Source organism: Petaurus breviceps, unplaced genomic scaffold (assembly GCF_028583685.1).
Source record: "Petaurus breviceps papuanus isolate PSGF00001 unplaced genomic scaffold, PetGlider_PUasm1.0 90865, whole genome shotgun sequence".
Lineage (NCBI taxonomy): Eukaryota > Metazoa > Chordata > Mammalia > Diprotodontia > Petauridae > Petaurus > Petaurus breviceps.
Window position 1 is genome coordinate 10,352,348 of NW_027187367.1, and position 24,587 is coordinate 10,376,934.

Consider the following 24,587-nt stretch of genomic DNA (forward strand, 5'->3'; position numbering starts at 1 on the left):
GCCCAGTGGTACTGAATGAAGCTCATGCTACTGCATGTATCGATCAAATTAATTTCTCCATTTCGACATAACTTTTTTTGGGGTGGGGTGGTGGTGTGGTATCACTGTTTAGACATCACATTCACTATTGTACAGGCCAGGGGCAGGGAATACAAAATACATTATCACCCAAGTCCTGAAGTTTCCTTTAGATTCTTTCACTTCAAAACTGATTCCTCCTACTTTTCCTCCCCATTCCATTATTCAGTAGGAGCAGCTCTTGTAACAAATAAACAAAAGCTTCCTAGAAACATATAGATTATTAAATAATTTGTTTATTGTATTGCATTTACAAAGAAAACAGACAGTGCACCCAAGTAGAAAGAATAAAAATGTATTTTCCTTCAGGGTTGTTGTATTGTTGCTTTTTACTGACAGCGAGTACAAATCCTTTATGAGCATTTTATGGCAATTTCAATGTAGGATGAAAGCTCAAGAGAGCAAGCATGGGGGCACCTGGAAGACTGGATTCTACAGCTGCCTCTTGTCTTCTAATCCATCTGGTTCCCTAAGTGAGTCAGGGAAAAAAGCCCTTATTTGGTAGGGAAACATTTAAAAAATTAAGTTACAGGACTTATCGTATTACCACCATGATAATGAGAAGTTATTCCTTTAGCATCAGAATTATTCTTTTCATATCAGATTATCTGTTGAAAAGGAATGACTATAGTTTTTCTCCCTCGATGCCACCACCAGAAATGCCTTTAACCCTAATATTATGGCTTAATGGCATTTAAAGAAATATAACTCAAGAGTTCTAGTTTATCATCACTAAAAATACAGATAAACCTGGCAACCCAGGGAAAAATTAAATTGCTGAAGGATTTCCCTGCCATTATGAATGCTTGGTGAGCTTTATTATTCTCTTTATTCTTCACAGATATACATGGGTAGCCTGGCCCAGAAACCCCCTAGAGAAATAACACCATCTGATTTCATTAGTATCACCATATCAAGAATCTGATGAATAGGCTAGTCAGACAAGGACATGCAGGAACAGTGCTTACATCTTACACGGATCACATAGTGGCATCACCGGCTTCCTTGCCATTAGATTCCAAACTCAAGGAAAACTGCGTATGTAACAGTCTAACAGTTCTAAAAACATTTTCTCTCAAGTTACACTCGTTTGGCATTCTCTAAATTCCATACTGCTGAAGCAGAATCCATTCTCTATGAGAGCACTGATTGCCAAAGCCCTTTGGTCCATAATAAGGAAGAACTGCTGTGATCCCAATCCTGCTGAACTTCGGCTTTTGGTTATGCCTCGTAATATGAGGGGGAATAATCTGGGAGACCCATCTTTAAACCAGCAAATTCTACGAAGGTTTTAACTTTTCCTTGTAAAAAAAAAATTTTTTTAAAAACCCACCCCACCCCCCCACAAGCCTTAAGTACATCCCAACCTTCCTGAAGTTATTGAAGTTAAAAGCTTACATTATACTCTAATGAGCAACCACCTATATGCTGATACTATAAAATAGCAGCAGAGAATGGCTATCCTTTTTTTAGGGGGAAAGGGGAATAAAGCCACCCCCCCCCTTGTTCTTGTATATTTGGATTATGCCTAGGCATAATGCCAAACTTCTAAAGAAAAAGAAAAAAGCAATGCCAAATGGGGAAATGGACTTCAAGGTCAGAACCTCGGGTAAATTAATATTGATGAAAGACTGAAAATACCTCTAAGGAATTGTTCGCAAAAGAATCAGAAGCTCTGGTGACATCTTTTTATCTTCTCAGAATCAAAGGACCTAAAACCCAGAGCTCTTTCATAGTCATCCTGTATTCTTTAATGATGGGGTGGGGGGTTTTCAACTCAAGCAGAACGAGTAAAGTGCCAGCCAGGGTTTTAAAAAGCGATCAAACCAATACCCCTACCCCGCCCTTAAAAAAACACACCCCAAACTAAAACCCTCTGCGCTCAGGAAAGCAGATGTGTGAGGAAACACTGCTTACTAAAACCACCACCTGTCTGGAGCCAAAGGGCACACCTGCCTTTGCAAAGGATTTCTAGTCAGTTTCGGCTTCCATTTCCACTGTTTCTATTACAGTCATACTGAAGATTCGGGCATAGGAGAGTTTAAAGTTACACCAGTAAATAAGGAAACTGAACAGTGGCAAAACAGTACTAAAACCTGGTCTTAACTGATAGCCCATTTCAAAGACAGAAGCCAAAAAAGTTGCAGGAAAAAATGTGACTGTAAATAACACAAACCATCCAGGAACAAGATGCACTCAATACAGCATGTTCAGTGTCTTTGCTGCACATTAAATTAACACTTTTTTCTCATCCTTCTGCTGGCAATAGAATATGCACTAGAAAATTTGACTCTTAGAGTCAGTGAGTTAAGGATGGGCTCACACATCTTCATTGCGTGCTCTTAAAAAAAGGGATGCTTATAATTTGGAGAAGGATGTTCTAATGGAAGTGAGAAGATGACAGGCAGTTTCACATTCCAGTCCATTAGTCTTTGGCAGAGCCCAACCAAGGCAAAACTCACTCAGGATGCCCAATGGCTGTGGGGATTCCCACAGGGTCACGTAAGCAAACCCAAATGAACATATCAGATTAAAAAATAACAATAATCTAGGAAGCCTTGAAGGAAGAGCTTCACCCTGAAAAGGGAAAGGGACAGGAAGAGGATTAAGGATGTCAAGGAAAGGGAAGGAAGGAGAGAATCTGGAACAGCTGGGTCAGTGTATAATCTCTGCTGCAAACCAGAGTCCAGAGGATTATTGATGTTGCACCAGTGACTTTAGGAGTTAAGCCAGGGGTGCCTGAGACACTCTGCTGCTGTAGCTCGTTTCTCAGGAATCAGCTCCAACATTGGCAATAAGAAATCTGTGAAACCTGCTGCTTCTTCTTGAGACCACTCATACTTCTCCACTAGAACTTCAAAAAGACCCCAAGGCTTCAGTTTAGTGATGTGTTTCAGGTCACCTGCGGGGGGAGGGAGGGAAGGGGAGAGAATAAAGAAAAATGACCAATAAATATGGATAGACTTTCATGTAAATATTTCATGTAAATCCACTTTTCAATCCAGGCAGAGGCTACCAAGAATGCTATAGGCATTAGTACTTTTAAAGAATAGCAAGAATTTAACCTTTCCACAATAGCAAGCATATATCTTTTACAAAACATACATATAACTTTCAATGCTCTTCTGGGAGAACTCATGCTTTTAATGAGCATCCAGAACTCAGTAAGTCTTGTATTCTTTTTTTTTTAAATCTCTTTTAAACATTTTCAACTAGTCAGAGGAATCATATTAGTTTGTGATGAGCATTAATTCTAATTTTACAGTACACCTAACTGGTCCATTAAATTGCCAAGAGCTACTCAACAATCTGTATTTTGGTACAAGTATTAGTTAAGTATCTATGTCAGGCACTGAGAATACAAACACTAAAAATGAAACAGTCCCACTGAAGGTGGGAAGGATGCAAAAATATTTTGTTTTCCTTCTGTTAACCAGAAGATTGCATAACAGCCTTGGGAGGTAGTGCCAACAAAATCTAAAGAGGTTTGCCTTCAAAAGAACCATGGGTTTTCACAAACTGCAGGCTTAATAAGTCAGTGACAGCTAAAAAAGTTAATGGGCTCTATGGCTTGTATTAAGAAATGAGGAGGTACTAGTCCTACTATATTCTCCCCTGCTCAGAAAACACCACAAGGTCCCTGTTCGGTCTTAGGCACTACATTTTAGTAAGGATGTAAATAAGTGGAAAGCATCCAAGATGGTGAAACACCTCAAGTTCATGCCTTATGAGAGCCAGCGGAAGGAAATGGTGTTTTGCTAGAAGCAGAGAAGACTAGGAGAAGAGAGAAAGAAAAGAGGAACATGGTAGCTATGCTATGCATCTGATCTGGTTCTGACAGAACCAGAAACAATAAGCAAAAGTTGCAAAAATTTAGGCTCGAAGTAAGAAAAATCTGCCTAATAATTTGAGCTTTTCTAAGTAAAACGGACGGTTTAGGAAGATGATGGATTCTTTCTTTAGGCAAGGACTAGATGAACACTCAGCAGGCAAGTTCTGAAAAGAGAGGGAAGAAGGCAACAAATCACTGTCATTCTGCACCAACATAGCCCAGTGCCCAGCTTAGGCACTAAGTGCTTTACAAATATCTCAAATGATCTTCACAACAACCCTGGGAGAGAGGTGCTTGATTATTATGCCTGCTTCATAGCTGGGAAAAACTAAGATGGGCAGAGTTGAAGTGACTTGTTCAGGGCCACACAGCTACTTAAGCATCTGGGGTTACATCTGAATTTAGGTCTTCTTGATTCCACATTAGTTTTCAGGTCCATTCCAACTCTGAAATTCTGTGCTGATATTAATATATTGTTCCTTCCCCCGACTCCTTTGCAGAGGTGGAAATGGAGAGGGGAGGTCCAAGAGAGAGAAAATGAAAGGGGTACAGGGGAAATTTTGGTGATGTAAAAACAAAAACTTATTTAAAAAAAATATAGTTCAGTCACATCTGTTCTAATACTCTGGGGCTCAGGATATGTCACATTAATACAAAGCTTCCTTAAAAAAAAGTTTGTATAAAAACGGCTAAATTTTTATAAACAAAATAATAAAATCCTATGAGCTCTATTTGACAAGGTAACATGCTATCCAATTCTGCAAGTTAAGAGAAATGTCAAATCAATCCTCTCTTTAAGACATTTTCCCATGCAATAGTTAATTTTATATTTCTTTGGGGCTTCTTCCTCCAATCTTGTTTCCAATTTTATTGAACTACGATAATAGTATTTACTAATTTGATTTGATGACATCTCTCCTTCCCTGGGTAAGTGGTATTTACTTAACTATTTGCTTGTCATTGTAGAATTTCTCTTTACTATTATTCTTTGCAAGAATCAAGGAAACCCTTTGACAGCCCATTTAACTAAGATCAAAAGAGATCTACATTTCAGAGATGGAACAAGGCTTTCCCTATTTCACCTCAAACATTTTACAGATGAAGAAACTGAAGCCCAGAGAGAGAAGGTGACCAATTCAGGTCCTACAGCTTGTCAATGGCAGAGACATGAAAGAGTTTCAGGTCTCCTAGGTCACTGCTGTTCCTACTCTGCCATGATATCTGAGGGATAGTTATTTGAAGCAATGGCAGCAGCTGTAGGAAGAGATCAGAGGACAGTATGGGTAATTTATATACTCTTCCAGGGACAGATAGGACTTTTTCTTCTTTTGCTTAAAGTAAATTTCTAAACTTTCATACACATATGTAATATATATTCAGTTACAACTATAGCATTCAAAACAAATTTCCAACTTTTTATATCATACATTCTTTTGGCACCTGGCACCGTACCATTTAGTATAAATGAGAGGTGTTCATGAAATACGCATCATCTCCAAGTTACCAGTAACTTATACACAAATTATCTCTCCACTGAGGGGAGAGGAGAAAAATATTTGTTATTGCCTTTATTTTCTGATAAATTAAATTCGCCAAACTTGAAGCTTAAGATTAGAGGTTTGAAGATATGGAGCTCAGAGGGAACTTGGAAACCATGTGGCTCAATGTGCACAATTTTCAGAGAAGGAACCTGAAATCCAGAGAGATTAATTTTTAATTGACCTGTCACAGGTCACATGATACAGGAGGCTCTTAAGTCACATGGCAGAAGTCACAATGAAGGCTCTCTGAATGCCAGCTCAGGGTTTAATAGGTGTGAGGAGATGCTGGGGCACAAGCACGGTCCTCTTTACTGGCATTTTCTCCCAACAGATACAGAGAACAGAGAGGAATTTGACAGAATTGCTCCTCTGACCCCATGGTTTCCTGGTGGGGCTATACTTACCTATTAGATTTTATTAAATCATTTTCCCCTAATGTCAAGGGGTTAAACAATTCACGTATCTTTTACCTTTTTTGGTGAAAAACTCCTTGGAATATTTTCCCGCCACAATGAGCTTGCGAGGCACCTTCCCCAGCAGTTCTATGATCAATGCAATGTGATCTGTGTGTTCCAAACATTTTAAAGAGGAAAGAAAAAGACATCCATAACAGGGCTAAGGCTGACCCGCTTGCTGCCAAGTAGCAGATGCAGCTCTGGAGAATGGTGGAAAGAGCAGCATGCACACCTTTATACTTGGCAGAGCTTCTAATGCCCATTTGCACCTCTCAGTGTAAGGGGAGGACTCGATCCAGGTGATGGGAGAGTCCCGAGAGCCACACTGCCAGGTACCCAAGCAGGGCTCCCTGGCTGGTGGCTAGCATGACACCTGGGTGTGAATGCTCTGCTTCCCACGGCTGTACATCCCTGACGCCTGCATGGAAACTAACACAATTCAATACTACCTCTGTGATTGAAGAAGTCCTGTGAATATTTCCCACTGAGGGCAAAGCGTCTTGGAATTCTGCCTATCAGCTCTATAATATGCGCAATGTGGTCTAAAACAGAAGGGCAAGAAGAACAGCATCAAGGGCAAGCTGAGAATAAACTTTACTCTAGAATCACTTTTTTAAGGGCTGTTGAGAGGTAGCTACAAATTGCATGGTAGGGAGCCAGGACCAGAAGGGGACCAAACACACAAAACCTGGCCAACCAGGACCACTTTTATAGTGCTTATGCATTTCTATCTTGAAATTTCTCTCACTGGCACAGCTGGCTCAACATATCATGAAGGCAAATACTCGGGAATGTCCTATTCTTAGGCAAGGTAGGAACAAAATTAATTTCCCCCCACCCGAGGACGATTTACAAGACTGTATAGGATTCTGTGCAGTGCAAGTATAGAAAAATCATTTCCAGCAAGGAATTTCTGTCTCTTTCCAGGTATATAAAGATTTTTTAGAAAGAGATGTCATGAAAACAAAATGATTTTATGTAAAAATAAAAAGTACTACAGAATGGTAAGAGCTTTTGGGCCAATGTCAGAACCATTGTTTCTCTGCTCCTGAAGAAGTTGTGGGCAAGGTCCTACTGGGACACAACATACTGACTATTTCACTCTTCAGCTGTTCTTTTATGTTTAATTCAAACACTCTTGTTTTCTACAGGACTAACTTTTCCTTTAGGTAAATCTATATCTAGCTACCTATCTTCCAAAAATATATATGGTCTTGTAAATTTGGAAACAAAATATCTCTCAAAGTCCTTTTTTCTCTCCATCTCCAATAAATTCTTCTAAATGTACCCTACAGTGGCAAAATCTCTTCCTATCTGGTTGTGAAAGAGACTATTGTTGTCACTTGATGTGATCTCCTTGGGCGAGGGAAAATCTACTTTTGAATAGCTATAGGATCTTTCATAGCAAAATACCTCATTTTCAAAGACAAGATTATGAAAACATAATCTCAAAAAGTCAAGGTTAGGAGGAAGCAACAAATAGTCAAATATATACTCTCGAGGACTGAGTGATGTCCTGTCTAGCAACGGCTTACTGATACTGCTAAATGAACTGCATTAATTTTTTTTTTTACTTTGTATCATTCATGAAATAGTATATGGTTTAAGTTTGTTGGAGGGGAATATGATGAGCTTTAGAAGCAATGAATTAGAATTTTCTAGTTTTATTGACAAAACGTCTATTATTTTTTCCTTTCTTCATCTAGGGCTTTGGATACATTAGGCATGGATACATTCTTTTTTTTTTAATTTAATTATGGGGTATTATAAAGGTTTATTCAACCCAAGAATTAGCCACCAGGTAAGCTGAAGAGATTCAAATGTACCAGAATTATCAGTGCTTGTTTATAGGAATGACTATGAAATTAAGGGGGCGGGGGGAATCTCCTTCCTGCCAAACACTGGGATAGAAGCATTTTAACAGCACTATGTAAGTGTGTAGTTTCTGAGGAAATATTCAGATGTATCAAATGAAGGATAGGACCAATCCAGAGCGTGATTCTGTAGTGATTCCCCAGGAGAGCTTTTGAAGTGTACTTCTACATAAAGTATGTCCAGCAGGCATCTCTCCCATCTTACTGGAACTAAGAACTTGGCTAAGGCATCAGCTAGAATATTTTTTGGGCCCCAGATGCACAGGTTCAGGTGCAAAGCAAGAGACAGTGGGGGTAGGGGAGGAAGGGCGACCCTCTTTTACATTTGGGGAAATTGTTAATACCCTCTTCTCATGACAAACTGATAATGCTTCATACTGCATAGACTAAAGAACAATATTTGGAGCTAGGAGGGATCTTACTATGTAGCTATTAAAAAGGAAAACCTCATAAACTACGCTCTTACATAAGGAAGTAAATGAAATAAAGCAGATTATAAAATATTAGGGACATACTGATTAAAGTAGAAAAAAAAATGATGTATGTACATTTCCAAATGGAAGTAACAAATAGGTGGTATTCACTCAGATTTTTTTGGTGGAATCAATACTACACAAATTATATACCGATGACTTCAAGGATCTATGATTTCACTCATGTAGATGAGCTGTGAACTAATGTACTTATTCCTAATTAATGAACTAATGCCTTAACAAAGTTTCCATGAGTTGTCACCAAAAGAATTTATCACATGGAATATTTCTAAACGAAACAAGGCTGTGCCTTGGGGCAGGCCAGTATTGTATTGTTCAATTTGGTAGGAACTGCTAGAGCACTGGCTGCATTAGCAAAGCCTTCAAGAATCTAAGGCTACCTCCATGAAACAAGGAGGTCATTAGGATGCTAATGTAGGATAAAAATTGCACATCACAGTCAACATTAAAAAAAAAACAACAAAAAACAACCTCCTGCACACAGAACCTATGCTACCTCAGAATTACATAAGATGCCACTAAAACAGTAATATATGTCAATATGTAAACCTACTAAATAATAGCAAAGATCCAACAGAGCAAAAGACTCAAACTGTGCTGTTCCTAAACTGAAATTCAATTTGGTCAAAAACTTTCTACAAAGAGAGAGGGAAGATACATTAGGGATCCAAATAGAAGCAACCCAATAATTTATAAGCCTCAGCCTAACCCACTTCTCCTTACTCCCCCATAACGTCTATTAAGACCCAAAGGTCTTTTTTTTTTTAAATGAATAATTCTTTTCTGTGTTCTCACCTATTCTGGGATCTATATCAAACATATACCTAAGCCTGGTTATAATTACTGCTCACTTCAACTGTAGGGGGCTTAAAACTTGGCACGTTTTTGATTCTAAAAAAATCTGATCTTTTCATCATCAATGACGTTCACAAATTCAAAAAAATAATCCAAAATCACCAACTACTGTGCTGTTGGGTATGTATCCAAAAACAGACTCACCTTCATCTCGAGTGTACTCTTCTCCTGAATGAGGTTCAAACAGATAGTCTCCCGTGGCTAATTCAAAGGCCTAAGAAAAAAAGGATAGCAGCATATTAAAGCATCAAAGGAAAGAGAGAGAGAGAGAGATCAGGAGGAGGAAATTGTGTTGCTTAATTCTGCCTGAAGCAGTTCTAAGCAGTTGAAAATCCTGCAAATGCCTTTTAAAAAATGCCAATTCCCAAAAAGATCTCCTTCCACAAACCTGTATTTTGGTAAAATAGATGAGGTAAGAGCAAGAATTATGTTAATGCTAACATGTTGTTATTCAATGCAAATACAAGGAGTAAATAATAGCAAAAAGGTTTTTGAACTTCCCTTTTTGGATCAGAATCTTTGGAAAGTGCTGCTGCTCATCTTGGATGCTAAAGTCATTCTAATTTTTGTGAGGCAGGTCGCTGTTTCCCAGAGTTAAGAGTATATTTTTTAACCCAATAATTATTACTAACCACATTCCCTTTAGATATTCAGTGATTAGCACATCACAGTTTTAGTTTCTGAAATGATTTCATTATTTTAGTGCATAATCTCCAGGCAGTAAAACTCTCCATTTCCTAGTTCAAAAGAAAATTACACCCCATACATATTTTTTGTGCCTATGGTTCTGGTTCTAGGCCACCGGTTCAATACTAAGCTAATAACTTTTTTTTTAAAGAGACTTATCAGAAAAAGCAAAGTATTTATCAGTATTAGTTTTTGTAAATAAAGTTTTGTAAGTAATTGTAAACAAACAATTTTAGTGTTGGAAAGAGCTTCAAGATGCCATTCGTGCCCCTGTAACCTCCAAGAGGGCCTACACGGAACCTGGCCAGACAGAGAGCTAATGACTCTTCTTTAAACTCTCTAGTGTCAGAAACTCTGCAATTTTCTATGTTAACATGTTCCACTTTAAAGACATTTGCTATGACTGTTTGCTTTTACTAATCACTACAGAAACAAAATGTACAACAGAAGATTGATTTTCCTGAAGGCAAGGACAAGTTTTAAAATACTGTAAGATATGATGAATGGGGACTGCATTAGTACTGCTGGGTTCAAAGCCTGTCTTACTTTTAGTTTAGTAAAAATATAGATCTTTACTCAGGGTTATCACTTTTAAAAATGAATATACAATTCATGTGAGTGGTAAATCATGTTAGAATATTTTACCCATTCTTTACCCATACCCATGTCAGGGAGGTTAACAGATTTTTACAAATGGGATACCTGGAGCAAAAAGATGATTAATGGGCTTATTCTATATCAGACAAAGCTACAGTGGGAGTCTAGGCCAAGTATAAAATTCAAGACACGTGACTCCTCAAAATCTAGCAATCTAGTCACTATATCCTTCTTCAGTCAATATTTTCTTAAGAAAAACCTGATCCCAATGGCAACATGAAAAATTTTATTTGAAAATTTAAAACCAAATTAACCAAAACATCCAGGACCAGAAAATGACATGCAGAAGCCACATGGGACAGTATACACGTAGAAGAAGGGAAGTCTGATACTGCTTAGGAGGCAACATGAATATGTGGTCAGAAAGTGCCATGCAGTGATTCCCCAAAAGAAAATAATGACTCTCCCACTAACTCCTTTTCTCTAAGATAACATGTCCAACAATTTTATTAGTGGGTTGACTGTCTCACCTGGTAGTCAGGAGGTAGTCTCAGATCTGTGAATCACGGGGTAGAGTCTTTAAGGTTCCACCCTGATGCTTTATCCCTGGAGAGGGCTTCCCAAGCTGTAGATGTGCTCAACATACAAAACTTGAGGGCCCTGATTTTGGTCTTAGATCTGACAATATTTAGGAAGGGCTGAAGTGCTGGACATGTTATGGTTGGAAAAAGGAATTAACAGATGAGTCAAATTTTCCTTTCTTCAACAATCCCTACCAGAGGGAAATAAAATTCCAGAGTAAGGCTGGAGGCTGGAAGGATAAAGTCTGTTTAAAAGAAGGAAAAAAGGAAGTTTAGTTTTCCACTACAAATTCAGAGCACTCTTTTCAAGAGGCATCTGGGGAGAAGAAATAGTTATTACTATTGGGTAAAGCTAACAAAAAGGTCTTGTCCTGTTTACATTAATAATACATTTAGCTCCACTCCAGAAGCTATAAAAAGTGAACACAGAATCTACTTTTAACCACACTAGAATCACTAGGTTTTATTCAAATTTTGTTTAATAAAAGTCTATCAATATAGAATACAGAAAAGACACACCATAATGTTTATTTAAAAACATATCCTATGTATGTTGAAATAATTCAAATGTCTTATGTAAATGACCTGCAAACCATAACCACCTGGAATTATAAAGGCAAGGGTGGTTAACTGGAATCTCCTAACAATTTGGAACTCTGCTGAGACATCAGGGAGACAGATTTCTGGATATTGCAATGGGGCAGCAGGAAGAAGATGAAAAAGCAGTATATCTTTCTAGGTTCAATGAAATGAAAGGGAATAATGGAAAGCTAAGAAGACAAGGAGCTGCTCTTTCCCTCCTACATGCACCCTCTTGTTCTAGAAGTCCTTACCCTACCCTTTTAGATTGGTACAATGGTTCAACTCAATTAAGGGCTGTCTGAACTCAGAAGATGCTAGTAGTAACTAACGCCTTTCCCCACCATGAGTCAAAAATTCCTTAGTTCTGGAGACTGATTTCAAGCTACCAGTGTTCATTATCATAATTATTACAACTGAGGGAATAGGGAGGAAAAATCCACACTGACCAGAGACTTTTTCTGAGAACAGCTGCAAATGAAAAGGGAACACAAAGCCAAAGAGGAGAATGAGGAGTAATTTGAGGAGAGGGGAAGGTTGAGTATTTGACATTTAAATTTATTCAATCCTTGTCTCATGAGGTGAGGGAAGGCTGTTGAGATTATGAAGCAAACTTTCTGTATGTGTCTAAATTACTTGTTAAGAGCTACCTGCGACTGACTAGAGATCTTTCTAAGACAACCATTTCCAAAAGGTGCTAAGAGGCCAGATGGCTTTTCTGACTCCAAGCTATTTTCCCAGCTGGATGCTTCACTCTAAGCCTGCATCCATATCATGATTAATCTCCCTGTCATTCCTCCCCAGTACATCCCGGTAACCACTCTTGGACTCAGGACCCAGGACTAAAACCATTCTTTCACACCTGCCTACTCTTAACCCACGGCATGGGACAGCTTCTTCCATCTCTCTATGGAGAGGTGTGCTAAGCTATTTATTATTATTCAGCTATTCTATTACTCAGCTATTCTCAAAGAGAACCAATTGTACTACTTAACCCTCTTCACCAAAGGCCTGAGAACTGAATCTTCATCAAAAAGACAAACTAGCTAAAAAAAAAAGAAATTTGTAAACTTACCTGGAATGTAGTGGGCTACCTCTAGAGAAGCACAGAAAACTGTACCTCCAAATGGTATTTGGTAAAACTGTATCCTATCATTTGATTACTATTGCTAAGGGTAATATTTAATGAATGTCATTTCTGTAGGACTTTCAGAGAGCAATCACAGAAATGTATTTAGAAGAAACATTCTTTGGGAGAACTTCAGCAACTACAGCAGGATGGTAGAGATTAAAGCTAAATGCAATATATAATGTATTTAATAGGAGTTTCAAGTGTTTTTAGAACTCTTTCTAAAGGAGACAGTCTATAGAAGATACACACCAGTGCCACTCTCCTCTTCCTAAAGAGATTTACTAGGATAGCAACAGTGGGAGAAATAAATATTAGTGGGAAAAAAAAACAGCTTTTGAGTTTGACAGGTCTCTGTGAAGAAAAAAATGATCAGAAGGGATTTCACTATAGAGCCAAATATACTGATACAAGGAAACCCCAGCAAAAGATGCTGACAAGATCTTTATACCCTCTTCCCTAGCCATGACATCATTGATGACTGGTTGAAGAACTTGTTAAGCAAAGTGCTTTCTCCAATCTCCTCTAGTTACTGAGCAGTGCAGTTCTACTGATAAAGACTGACACAAGAGTCAACAATTGAGGTTGTAGATATATTAAAAGGGAAGGAGAGTGGAGTGGTAAGATGAGAAGACCAGCTTAACAGAGAAACTGGATCAGAAGTGAGACAAGCTGGGAATATAAGTAATGCTCCACTTTAAAAAGTTCTCAGGTTTACTTGCAAGTAAAACCTCTTTCTTCTATTCCTATGTGTGCTGACCCTAATATTTTAGTATGATTTATGTGGGTTTCCAATGCTCTTTTCTATTATTTTTTTCAGATGTTCAGAACCCTACTTTTTTCAGATTCAACCTTTAAGTTATATCTGATGGCTTTCCAACTCTCCTTTCCTTTTGCTTCTCGTTAAAAGAGGATTTTTTTTTTGGGGGGGGGGGTAGATGGTGGATAGCTGTAGGAGTCTGTCAGCTAGCTCTGATAACTGCACCCTCAGTTAATTAATTTAGGTTGTTCTCTTAGAACACACTCCTCCCAGTTCCCTAAGATGTATAAGGAAGATTGAAGCAGATGACACAGAAAGAGTACTTAGGTGAGACCTGAGGTGGCTCCGCTAGGCAGTGAGCCAAGCAGCATAGATTAGTGTCAAAACAAATGAACAAGAATTTACTGAAGTTTTTTTTGAAAAAAGACTTCCTGAATCAACTACATGTGTTTTGTAATAAGCACTTAGAATGGTTCCCTAATCTTAAACAACTACTATAGTATAGATGTAAGAAGATATGAGTGATAAAAGGGATATTTTTCTTATTAGAGATGGCCCAGATTTACTTTTTTAATTTGTAATCTTAGGCTAGATGGTTACTTTAAAAATTTATTTTTTTTAGTTTTCAATACTCACTTTTATAAGATTGAGTTCCAAATCTTTTTCTCCCTCTCCCCTCCCAAAGATGGCATGCAATCTGATATAGGCTATGCATGTACAATCATATTACACATATTTTACCATCATTCATGCTGTGAAAGAAGAATCAGAAAAGGGAAAAACCATGAAAAAGAAAAAAACCATGAGGGAAAAAAAAGAAGATAGCATGCTTCAATCTACATTTAGACTCCATAGTTCTTTCTCCAGAAGTAGATAGCATTTTCCATTATGAGTCCCTTAGAACTGTCTTAAATCATTGTATTGCTAAGAAGAGCTAAATCTATCAAAGTTGGTCATCGTACAATGTTGCTGTTACTATGTACAATGTTCTCCTAGTCCAGATTTTACCTTTTTTTAAAACAACAAACTGTACCCAATTTAAAACTCTCATACTTAGCAGCAAAATGATAGCTGGATTTGGGTGCAAAAAGTCACGATGTTACTCATAAGTTAAGCATTCCAAAAATCTGGTGTCTTTTTTTGCTTTTTGGAGGGCAACTGGGGTTAAGTAACTTGCCCAAGGTCACAGGGCTAGTTTGTGTGTGTGTTAAGCGTCTGAGGCCAGATCCAAACTCAGGTCCTCCTGACTCCAGGGCCAGAGCTCTACTCACTGCGCCACCTAGCTGCCCCAGTAAGTCTTTTTGTATTCATGGCCATATAAAGGTTATTTTTTCTTCTGCCTTGGTTCTAAAGCCTAACAAATAGTACAGGAAGTAAAATAGTTTGCTTGAGGCATCGAATTGCTATACTATCAAGAGAAAGTAGTTGTGCTCCAGAAATAGAAAACAAGGCTGTTTTCATGTTCTGACAGGTAAAAGAAACCAGGCAACTGTAAAGAATATTATACTTTTGAACAGTACTCTAGATGCTATCTGAAATGGAAAAACTGATTTAGTGCCCCTCAAGAAAACAGTGGTAACATCATTGATACCTAAGATATTGAGGTATTTGGAGAAAAGGGACAAATCAGTCTAAACTCTCAAAAACAACATCTCACATAAAACTTAAGCAGAAGAGAGATATAAAATTTGGATTAAAACTTCATCCCTGAAATCTAACACCATTTTGTACACCTATCAGGGATAGTCTTGAGATTTCATCCCTAAACTCTGACACCATTTTATGAGCATAAACTTGTATTCCAACTAAGACAGGGTCAACCATAATTAGACTGTGATTCTGGTCCATTTCCATAGAAATTATGTGCCTTATAGCCTTAATTTGTTCAAAGTGTGTGGTGGTCACAGCAAATCAACATGGCTTCAGAAAGCCAATGTTTTAGCTAGAAGATAATTGAGACATGACTCTCAAATGGCTAGCCTATCTCCTTTCTCTACTGTCCCATTTTAGTGATACAACCTAGAATATTAGAAGGGCTGAGGGTGTTTGGCTGATATGACAATAACAACAACAAACAATACTGCCTAAATTGATTTACAGCTTTAGTCTCACATAAAAGTGCTGAGAAGTTACTTCACAGATCTATAAAAATGACAAAATTAATCTGAGAGATATTTGAAAAGTACATTGTAAACCTTAAAGTATTATAAAAATACTAACTAGTTATTACAAAGGAAAAAAAGGTCAAGAATATAAAGTGATATAATGGGAAGTGAAGGGTGCAGTGGGGACACCAGGTCTCAAAGTTTATTACAAAAAAGAATCATTAAACCTGAAAGGCAAAGTCACGGGTAAACACTGAGCTGGTCTTGGATTACAAAGACCTGAGTTCAAGTCCTGCCTTGGAAACATCCTGCACAAATCCTTTAACCTCTTAGGGACCAAGGCAACTCTTAATAATTATCAAAACTATCTGATACGATTTAAAAAACCAAACAAAACAGCAAAGTTCACAGGCTAGGCAGATGAGATACACTAGAAACCTAAACAGCAGCCTAGTTTTTTAGAAATCCAAGAGGACAAACTTCTAGACCAAAGACTATCCTTATTCAACAAAAACTACTAAGAAAATTGCAACTATTCTCATGACAGGTCCAGAATGACACCTTATACCATATACTACAAAAAAGCTCTAAACAATAACAAGGTCTAAATATAAAAAGACACATCATAAAAAAATCAGAAGGTAGAAAATACCATTAGATAACCATCTTTAATGGGAAAATTCTTAAAACAAATAAGGTACAGAGATCGTGATCTTTAAAATTAATAGACATGATTATAAATTATGCATAAACAAAAAAATTCAGTTGAAATTAAAATGGAAACAGCAGAACAGGAAAAATCTCTGCAGCAAATTCCTCTGATAAAGATCCAATAACCAAGATAAAAGTAATTAGTACTAATATATAAGAACAAAAGCCATTCTCAATAGATAACTGGAGAAAAAGACATGAAGCAGTTTTTAAAAGTAGTAATGCAATTAATAATCATATGAAAGATTGCTCCAAATCACACTGTAAAGTAAAATGTAAAATAAAACCACTTGAAGATTCAACTCCTACAAAGCAAATAGGTAAAGATAAAACAAAGGACAAGAATGGCAAATGTTGTTGGGGCTGTGGAAAGACATCCTAATATACTGTGGGTAGAGGTGTGAATTGGTCCAACCATTCTGGAAAGAATTTGGAATTATACCCCAAAAGTCACTCAACTATGCCTATTCTTTGGTTCATTAACACCATTACTAGGCAAGCACACAGACCCCCCCCCCCCCCGCCCCAACAGATCGAAAACAGACGGAAAGGTCCCAATATACACCAAAATATTTATATGGCAGCACTATTTGTGGTGGCAAAAAGCTCTTTTGAGGAAAGCAAAGTGGGTGTTTCACCACTGAATGTGGTGAAAGTTTTATTACTACACTGTAAGAAAGTAAGAGGAACAAGGAGAAAATTTTAGGGAAGAACCACAATGTAAAAGAAAACAACAGAATTGTCACTGATACAACACCTAATTGTGACTTCAGGGGACTGATGTAAAACATACTAATAACCTTCACTTGTCAAAGAGATTGTGGAGTATTTATAAGAATAAGAACTCAATTGTCAGTCATGGCTAGTGTGATTTATTCCATCTGACTATTACAAGGCAGGATTCTATCTAAAGATGGTAGAGAAATCATTAGGAAGTAACAATGATTAAAGAAAAATGAATTGGGAAGAAGCAAATCTCCATTCTGATCTTTAAGTTGAGTGTTCATGTGCATGATAATTTGATTTGCCTTGGAGAGAGAGTTGAGAGAGTATGGAATCTGTCAGAAAACAGTAATAAGATGTTTTAATCCAGGGACCATTTACAGAAGCCTGTCCAGTGCAACTCAGTATGACCATTAGATGGATCACTTGCCAGGTAAGCATAGCAGCAATTTGTGGTACCATAAAATGAACAGATCTCTTAGCTGTGAATGGCAAGAACACGTTTGGATGTTTTGAAGTTCAGGGGTGGGAAACCTGCAGCCTTGAGTGCACACAACCTTATGTGGCCCATAAGGTCCTCAAGTGCATCCCTTTGACTGAATCCAAATCCAGGTTCCCCACCCCTGGCCTAGATCACTTCCTCCTCAAGTCCTCATAAATGTCCTCTCCTTAAATTCCTTCTCTGACATGGGGAAGTAGATGGGCTACCCAGTGGCCTTCTAGGTCCTTGGGTATGGCCTTCTGACTGAATCCAAGTTTTACAGAACAAATCCTTTTATTCTGTGAAGTTTGGATTCAGTCAAAGGACTGCACTTGAGGATCTAGAAGGCCACATGTGGCCTTGAGGGTGGAGGTTCCCTGCCCCTGGTTTAATAAACCAAAGGGCTTGAGTGTCAGAACCTGAACTACACATAGTGCAGCAACTTCCAGTGACATCCATGGGCTCTGAAATGGAATCCTAGCAACACCGACAATGAACATGAGTTATGACAGCTGTCTCCCAGCCACAATTCAGCATTCCCTAGGAAGGGCATTGGGTCAAATTTAATTATGTTTCTCACAGCCTTCTGCCTTTTTGTTGTTGCTACAACTATAGTGTCAAATGACATTTTTGTCACAGCTACCACTTCAATTTCAAGTGACAAAGGGAAAAGAAGATGACACTGGGAAAGGCTTTTAAGGATGTTCTGTTGATCATTTTATCTTTCAGAAAAGACTGAATCTAGGTCTGATTCTGACCAATGAACTGATTGGGGAAAGAAGTGATGGGACTCTTTAAGAGAAAGTGACCACATTTCATAATATTCTAGGAGGAAAACACTAAACAAAATCTGCTATGTATCATCTTCCTAGACACAGTTGCTCATGGTATCTTTGTGGAAAATATGGAAAGGTGTGTACTAGATAACAGTACATATAATTAAGTGTACTGAATTCTGAAGGGGCTGAATAACTGGAACGTGAGAACAGTAATTAATGGACATCAACCTTAAGTGAGATCTTGAAGTGCCCTATTGATCCTGCTTCAGTCCTGTAAAACTAATCAATTACTTTGATGAAGATATATATGGATTGCTTATCCGATTTGAAGATGGCATGTAGATACTACCCTGGATGATCCAAATGTTCATAACCGGTTAGAATAGAACAGACCATGTAATATGAAAAAATTTAATAGGTATAAAGTCCTAACTCCTCTAAACACTATATTTCAAGTAATATATCCTAAAGATTGTGTTAGCTGTTCTGGCTATCCTATCATATTACTTTATTTTCACAAACACAAGTTTTGCAGTACTAATTCAGGCACTAGATTTTAGGAAAGACACTGATAAGCTTGAATAAGTCCAAATGATGGTGATGACAATGTTAAAGAATCTCAAAATCAAGGATTCATTAAAGGAATTAAGAGGTGCTCAGTCTAAAAAAGACAAATATATAACGTGACTGTCTTCAAATATTTAAAACACTCAACTCAAAGGAGCAGAATTATTGTTTGGCCCTTAACAATGAGAGGTATTTTAACTAGGACTCTGAGAAGTAGTGGTCTGCCCATGGTTATACAGCTAGTTATAGAGGGTATGTAGTACTGGCAAGGAAAAGGGTCACATCTTTGTTAGAGATTAGGACAAAGGAGAGAGCAGGAGATATGGGGTTTTGAGACAAAGATAAGGGCAGCAAAGCTCTCATGTTGAATTTTCCTCAGGAAAAGGCAAAAGGTGGAGATGTGGGAGGTTTGAGAAGAGAAGGTCTGAAAACAGCTTTTGTGGGGAGTGAGGTAGGGGAATCAATTAGGGAATAAAAGGATCGACATCGGCCTTGTTATGTATTGAAGACCCAGCTGAAGTTGGATAACACGAATTTATAGTATACCCAATTCAGCATAGTTGTGTGACTTCCTTTATCTCCATTTAGAAGAACAGAAGCAGGTGTGGAAGTGTCAGATAATGGAAGTAATCAGTGCTAACATTTGGCTAGGGATGAACAATGAACAATGAACTATGCAGTCAAGATTAGAGAGGGAGGGAAGTGAAGTCAGAGTGTGAGTACTAATAGCCTGACTGATCAGTTCAAGGCAGGAGTGGTATTCTTTCCCATCTTCTGCAAAGCTCACATGTCCAAAGCTTTATTTCCTCTGTATAGAAGGGAGCAAACTAGAGGAGAGGAGCTTCTTCATAGGGCTACCAAGTGAAGAAACAGAGAAAAGATTCTTTCTGGCTTTTTTTTTTCTGTTCTAGCAGCACAATTCTGAAAGTTCAAAGTTTTCCCAAAATGACCAAAATGGTTTGATGCAAGGCCTCTCACAACTTTGATGAAATAATTCACATTCCCACTAATAACTCAGCAGAATTTGCAAACATTTAAAAATTCTACTATTTACTATTCTTCTTTGTGTCTTCCTACAAAAAGAATTCTCATAGAAATGCTTTGAAAGAATACCTTTCTCTCATCATATCATATACTTAAACCTCCAGTCTGTTAATTACCATTCTTAAAACTCAATGCCTATCTGTGACACTTCAAAAACTGACTAACAATTATAGCCAAGCAATTAAATACTCCTGAGGGTTAACCACATTAGTGCTGTGGCTCTTAAATATACACACCAACGAAACCTTACGAAGAATCCTTACTATATTTTTTGGCAGCCAGTTCAGGAAGGTGGAAGCTGTATTGCAATGGTTTTTAGAACATGGAGTTGGAGGTAGAGAGCACATAACAAAAGCACTTGAACCAAATCTTGCAATCAACCGCCCGCCGCCGCCCCCCCCCCCCAGCAACTGCTTCAGCAGCTGATGCTTATTTGGTTCTTTCAGCTCAATGGGAACTTAGAAGGCAGTGAATGGCACACAACAGATGTTCCTGATATAGCTTTTAGAAGCAAACCTAAATGACTAGCTTCTGCATTTTCAATATGGGCAGCTACATCAAAAACTACCATATCCTTATTTTGATTGATTTGTGTGTCATTCTAGGGCAAAATACATAGTCAAACAGGAATGGTGAAACTTACCATACATGCTGTGCTCCAAATGTCAGCAGGAGTATTATAACCAGATCCAATTAGTACTTCCAGGGATCGATACTGCCTTGTCTGAATATCTTCAGTGAAATGTTTGTGCTGAGGTAAATGAAGCAAATGGGAAATGTGTTAACATTCATTTAATTCTTAGAAAGTGACACATGGATCATATAACAACAGCTTTTAAAACTTTTCAAATAAAATTTTACATAAGCATAAGTTGGGAGAAACTACAAAGTACATCATTTTAAGCATGAGGAATTTGAGCCCCTAAAATGTTAAGTATCTTGCTTAATATCACAGAGATAACAGAAGAGCTAGGATATGAAGCTAGATCCTCTGACTCCAACTGCAGGGTTCTTTCCACTGTATCACGTTTTCTACTCTCATTTATTAAATTAACATGTTGGTTTTATTAGTTCTAAGCAGAATTTTCCTTTAGAAATACAAATTTAGAATAAAAAATGTCAACAATTTGTATACATTCTTCGAATGCATGACACATGAAAACCTGAAATCTCAAAGTATTATTGAAATAAATGGTGAAAACATGCTGATAGATACACAAGTGCCAAAGAAATTAAAATAAAGATTGAATCACTGTGGGTCCAAGAGAGGGAAAGTATTTATGTAGGAAGACAGTCCTGACCATCAAGAAGGACTCATTCCGAAAAGAGAGAGAGAGAGAGAGAGAGAGAGAGAGAGAGAGAGATAGAGGAGAGAGGGAGAGAGAAGGGGGAGGAGGAGAGTGAGAAGATGAAGTAAACCAAATGCCAGGCTGAGGACTTTCAATTTTATCTCACAGGTGATAAAGGGCTATCTCTACTCTTGTTCCATGAAAATGGTGTTATGGGCAAGTTTAATATGGTAACTACGGTATGTTGGCAAGAATGCTAGCCAGAAAGACTTTGCTGTAATACAGGCCAGAGGTATGATGGTAAAGAGTTGAACCAAAGTAGTGATCAAAGAATCATCATCAAATCAAACCTAAGAGACATGAAATTGGTTAGATCTGACAATCTACTGGGTGCAACCTGGTAAATTCCTGAATAGGGGGACAAAGGAGAGAAATTAATCTAAAACAACTCTGAGGCTGCAGGTTATCAGAATTTGTGACCCTAGGAGGTTATAAGAATGGTGGCAATAACTAACAGAATGGTTGGGAATAGCTGGTCTTAGTTGGGTAAATGATCATTTCAGTCTGACACACTGAATCTGAGGTGATAGAACATACAAGAAGAGATACACCAGGTGACGTGGGACTGCAGGTAAGAGTTCAAGATGAAGATTTTGGCATTATAGCCACAAAGATGATTACTAAAGTTATGAATAGTAGATGTGCACTTCAAGTAAGACATTTAAGAGCAGTGGGCTAGGATTAAGTTTTACACCATATTTTTAAAAAAACCAAGCTATCAAGATTTGATAAGCTAGTTTCTAAGCTCTTCCCTAACTGTCTTACTGCCCAGAGGAGGCATTTAAACCTCTTAAATGCCTCTGTACCAAGTTTATTATGTTATACTGCAAGCAACGCAATGAAAATCAATTATCTTGTGACTTACACATCTAATGGAAAGGACATTGCACAAGTGACTAATGCTCCAAAAATTCTGTCTGACAGTCAGGCTCAAAACATCCTCGATTGAATTCCTTAAGAATTTGTTAAGCACAAAGAGTGTGTGCCAGGCCCTGTGTTAGGGGCCAGAGATAAAAAGATAAAACATGGGCCCTGCCTTCAAAGATCCTGTATTCTATAGTGGCAGGAAAGGTTAGGGTATGAACACATAATACAAAGTAAAGTAAATACAAACTATGTACAATAGATAAAAAATAAGTACCAAGTAACTTTTTTTTTTTTTTTGGGGGGGGGGGGAGGTGAAGCATTAACAACTAGAGGAAGAAAAGCCTCGTGTAGGAAGCTGGGAAGTACCTGAGCTGAGCCTTGAAGGGAGCTAGGGATTCTAAGAGAGGGGAACAACGTGGGTGGAGAAAAGGAGACAAAATAGAGAGAAAAAACAGCCAAGATACTCATTTGGCTGGAACTTAAGAGGACGTAAAGGTGATTAATGTTTCTGGAAACACAGACTGTGGAAATAGAATGTGCTGGAGATTGAAAGTGTGAAAGGATTTAATTCTGGAGGCCAAGAGGAAGCCACTGAACATGCCTGATCAGGGAGTGAAGTTGCCAGAACCTGTGCTTAGCAATCACTGTTTGGCAGATGTGTGGACAATGTACCGAAAAGGAGAGAGGCTGGCTACAGAGAAACACAGTGAGAATGCTAGTTCAAATAAGAAGTGATGAGGGCTTACAGAGTGTGGCTGGTGTGCATGGAGAAAAGGGGGATTTACATGAAAGAGTCATCATCTATCAGACTTAGCAGCAGACTGGATATGGAAGTGAATAAGAAGAGCAGGGAAGGAAAAAAAGGAACCTGAGCTCACGAGAGGGCTGGAGTCATCTTCCTAGAGAAGATTAGCGGGCTATTGGGCTATCAGGAGGCAGCATATTTAACTCACCACCCAGCACGCATTGCCGAGATCAGCAATCTTCACTTTGAGTTTTTCTGCATTTTTGGGCTCAAGGGGATTAAGAAGAAAATTCCCAGCAGAAGATTTTCCTGAAGACAATATGTACAAGTTAACAAGAACAATAATTATCAACCAAGAAACAATGTCATCTGTCACATCATTCTCACCGAGATAACAAACAGCTCCTGATTGATAACTAGGATATCTAACACAGGAAGAGCACAGAATTAGAACTCCTCTGATTCCTGAACTCAACACCTTTAAATTGGAAGCAACTACCACACCCACCAAGTATTCAATGGGTTCTATTTTTTCCTGAATGACAGGTGATACATTTCATCATCAATGAAAAAACATTCCCTCTCTGTAGCCCCCTTCAGAAATCATGCTGGTGGAAGGTGAAAACCCCTGAAATTGATAGCTGGCTGCTTACACACTGCAACTGGCTCTGCAACTTCTGTGTTCACCTCTGGGAGACAGCACAGGTGGTTATGCTTCAGCTCCAGCAGGAACAACAAATGTCGTTAAAGGAAAAAAAAGTGCTTTTACACTCTTTTGGGCTATCTTGGGTACCTTTGTTATCCAATGGTCCATTATTTTCGTTTTCATCTTCAGAGGGTATCTCTGCCCGGATGCTCTCTTGCAGCTGGCTGATCTCCTGCTCACTGAATGATTGTTCTACTGAGTGATCATCACCCGAAGATGGCTGATATAGCATGGTTTCTGATACCCCAGAACGTAAAGCTGTACAAGAGTCTGTTATTTCTTGAGGTGTACTACTCTTGCCATTTTGGGAGTTTGGGAAGCTAACTTCTTCCCCTTTCAAAGGTTGGGCATCACAATCATTGGCATTATGATGATCTTCCTTAAGCCTTTCTGACTCTTCATTATTGCATTCGATATAATTAGTTATTTCAATTACTCCATTGCAATTGATTTCTGATGAAATATTCTCAGTATTGCCTTCCATTAAAAGGGTCTGCTCATGGACAATGACACTGTCCTCTTCTAGGAAACAAACCACAAACACAAAAAAGGAAGAATAGAAGAGAAAATCATATTAAGAAACAAGAACGTTAAAAAATCATTTTAAATGCCTATAGCCTGATAAGAAAATGTAAGTGATATTTAAAATTCTCTTCATCAGAGAAAAAGGGTCATCATCATCCATGTCAATTGAGAGCCTAGATGAGGGCTTCTTAAACTTCTCCTACTCACTGGAGACTAACCATTCTCAAAGTATGATCTGGAGATCCCTGAGAATTTTTCAGGGGGTCTACAAAGTCAAAATTATTTTCATAATAATACTAAGATGTTTTAATTTCTAATATAGCAACTACTGATAGATATAACCTACATAAGGCCAAAGCTCTATGGGGGAAGATTTTCCATTTTTAAGAGTGTAAAGGGGCCCCGAAACACAAAAGCTTGAGTACCACTACCCTAGACTTATATAGTCAAAACTATAAATTGCTCAAGTCTTACAGCAAATTTAGCATTAAGTTCTAAAGCAATCTGGAAATTCCCAGAACAA

The 24,587-nt window shown here is 38.1% G+C and overlaps 1 protein-coding gene across 5 annotated transcripts in view; it reads right to left on the reverse strand.

Annotated features, from left to right (window-relative positions):
* Nucleotides 1–296: 296 nt before the first annotated feature.
* Nucleotides 297–24,587, reverse strand: part of SRPK1 (SRSF protein kinase 1) — an 81,217-nt gene continuing 56,926 nt past the window's right edge. Inside the window, exons 11-17 of one of the 5 annotated variants that reach the window (XM_069073531.1) lie at nucleotides 23,627–24,058; nucleotides 23,042–23,142; nucleotides 20,516–20,623; nucleotides 9,274–9,343; nucleotides 6,356–6,448; nucleotides 5,922–6,014; nucleotides 297–2,980 (exon numbers count right to left, since the gene is read on the reverse strand). In XM_069073531.1, coding sequence (XP_068929632.1) covers nucleotides 2,796–2,980; nucleotides 5,922–6,014; nucleotides 6,356–6,448; nucleotides 9,274–9,343; nucleotides 20,516–20,623; nucleotides 23,042–23,142; nucleotides 23,627–24,058 — 1,082 coding nt within the window. In that variant the 3' untranslated portion in view covers nucleotides 297–2,795. Of the gene's footprint in view, nucleotides 2,981–5,921; nucleotides 6,015–6,355; nucleotides 6,449–9,273; nucleotides 9,344–10,943; nucleotides 11,240–20,515; nucleotides 20,624–23,041; nucleotides 23,143–23,626; nucleotides 24,062–24,587 lie in introns of those variants that run through there. The other 4 variants (XM_069073529.1, XM_069073533.1, XM_069073532.1 and 1 more) reach the window with 4 other exon arrangements.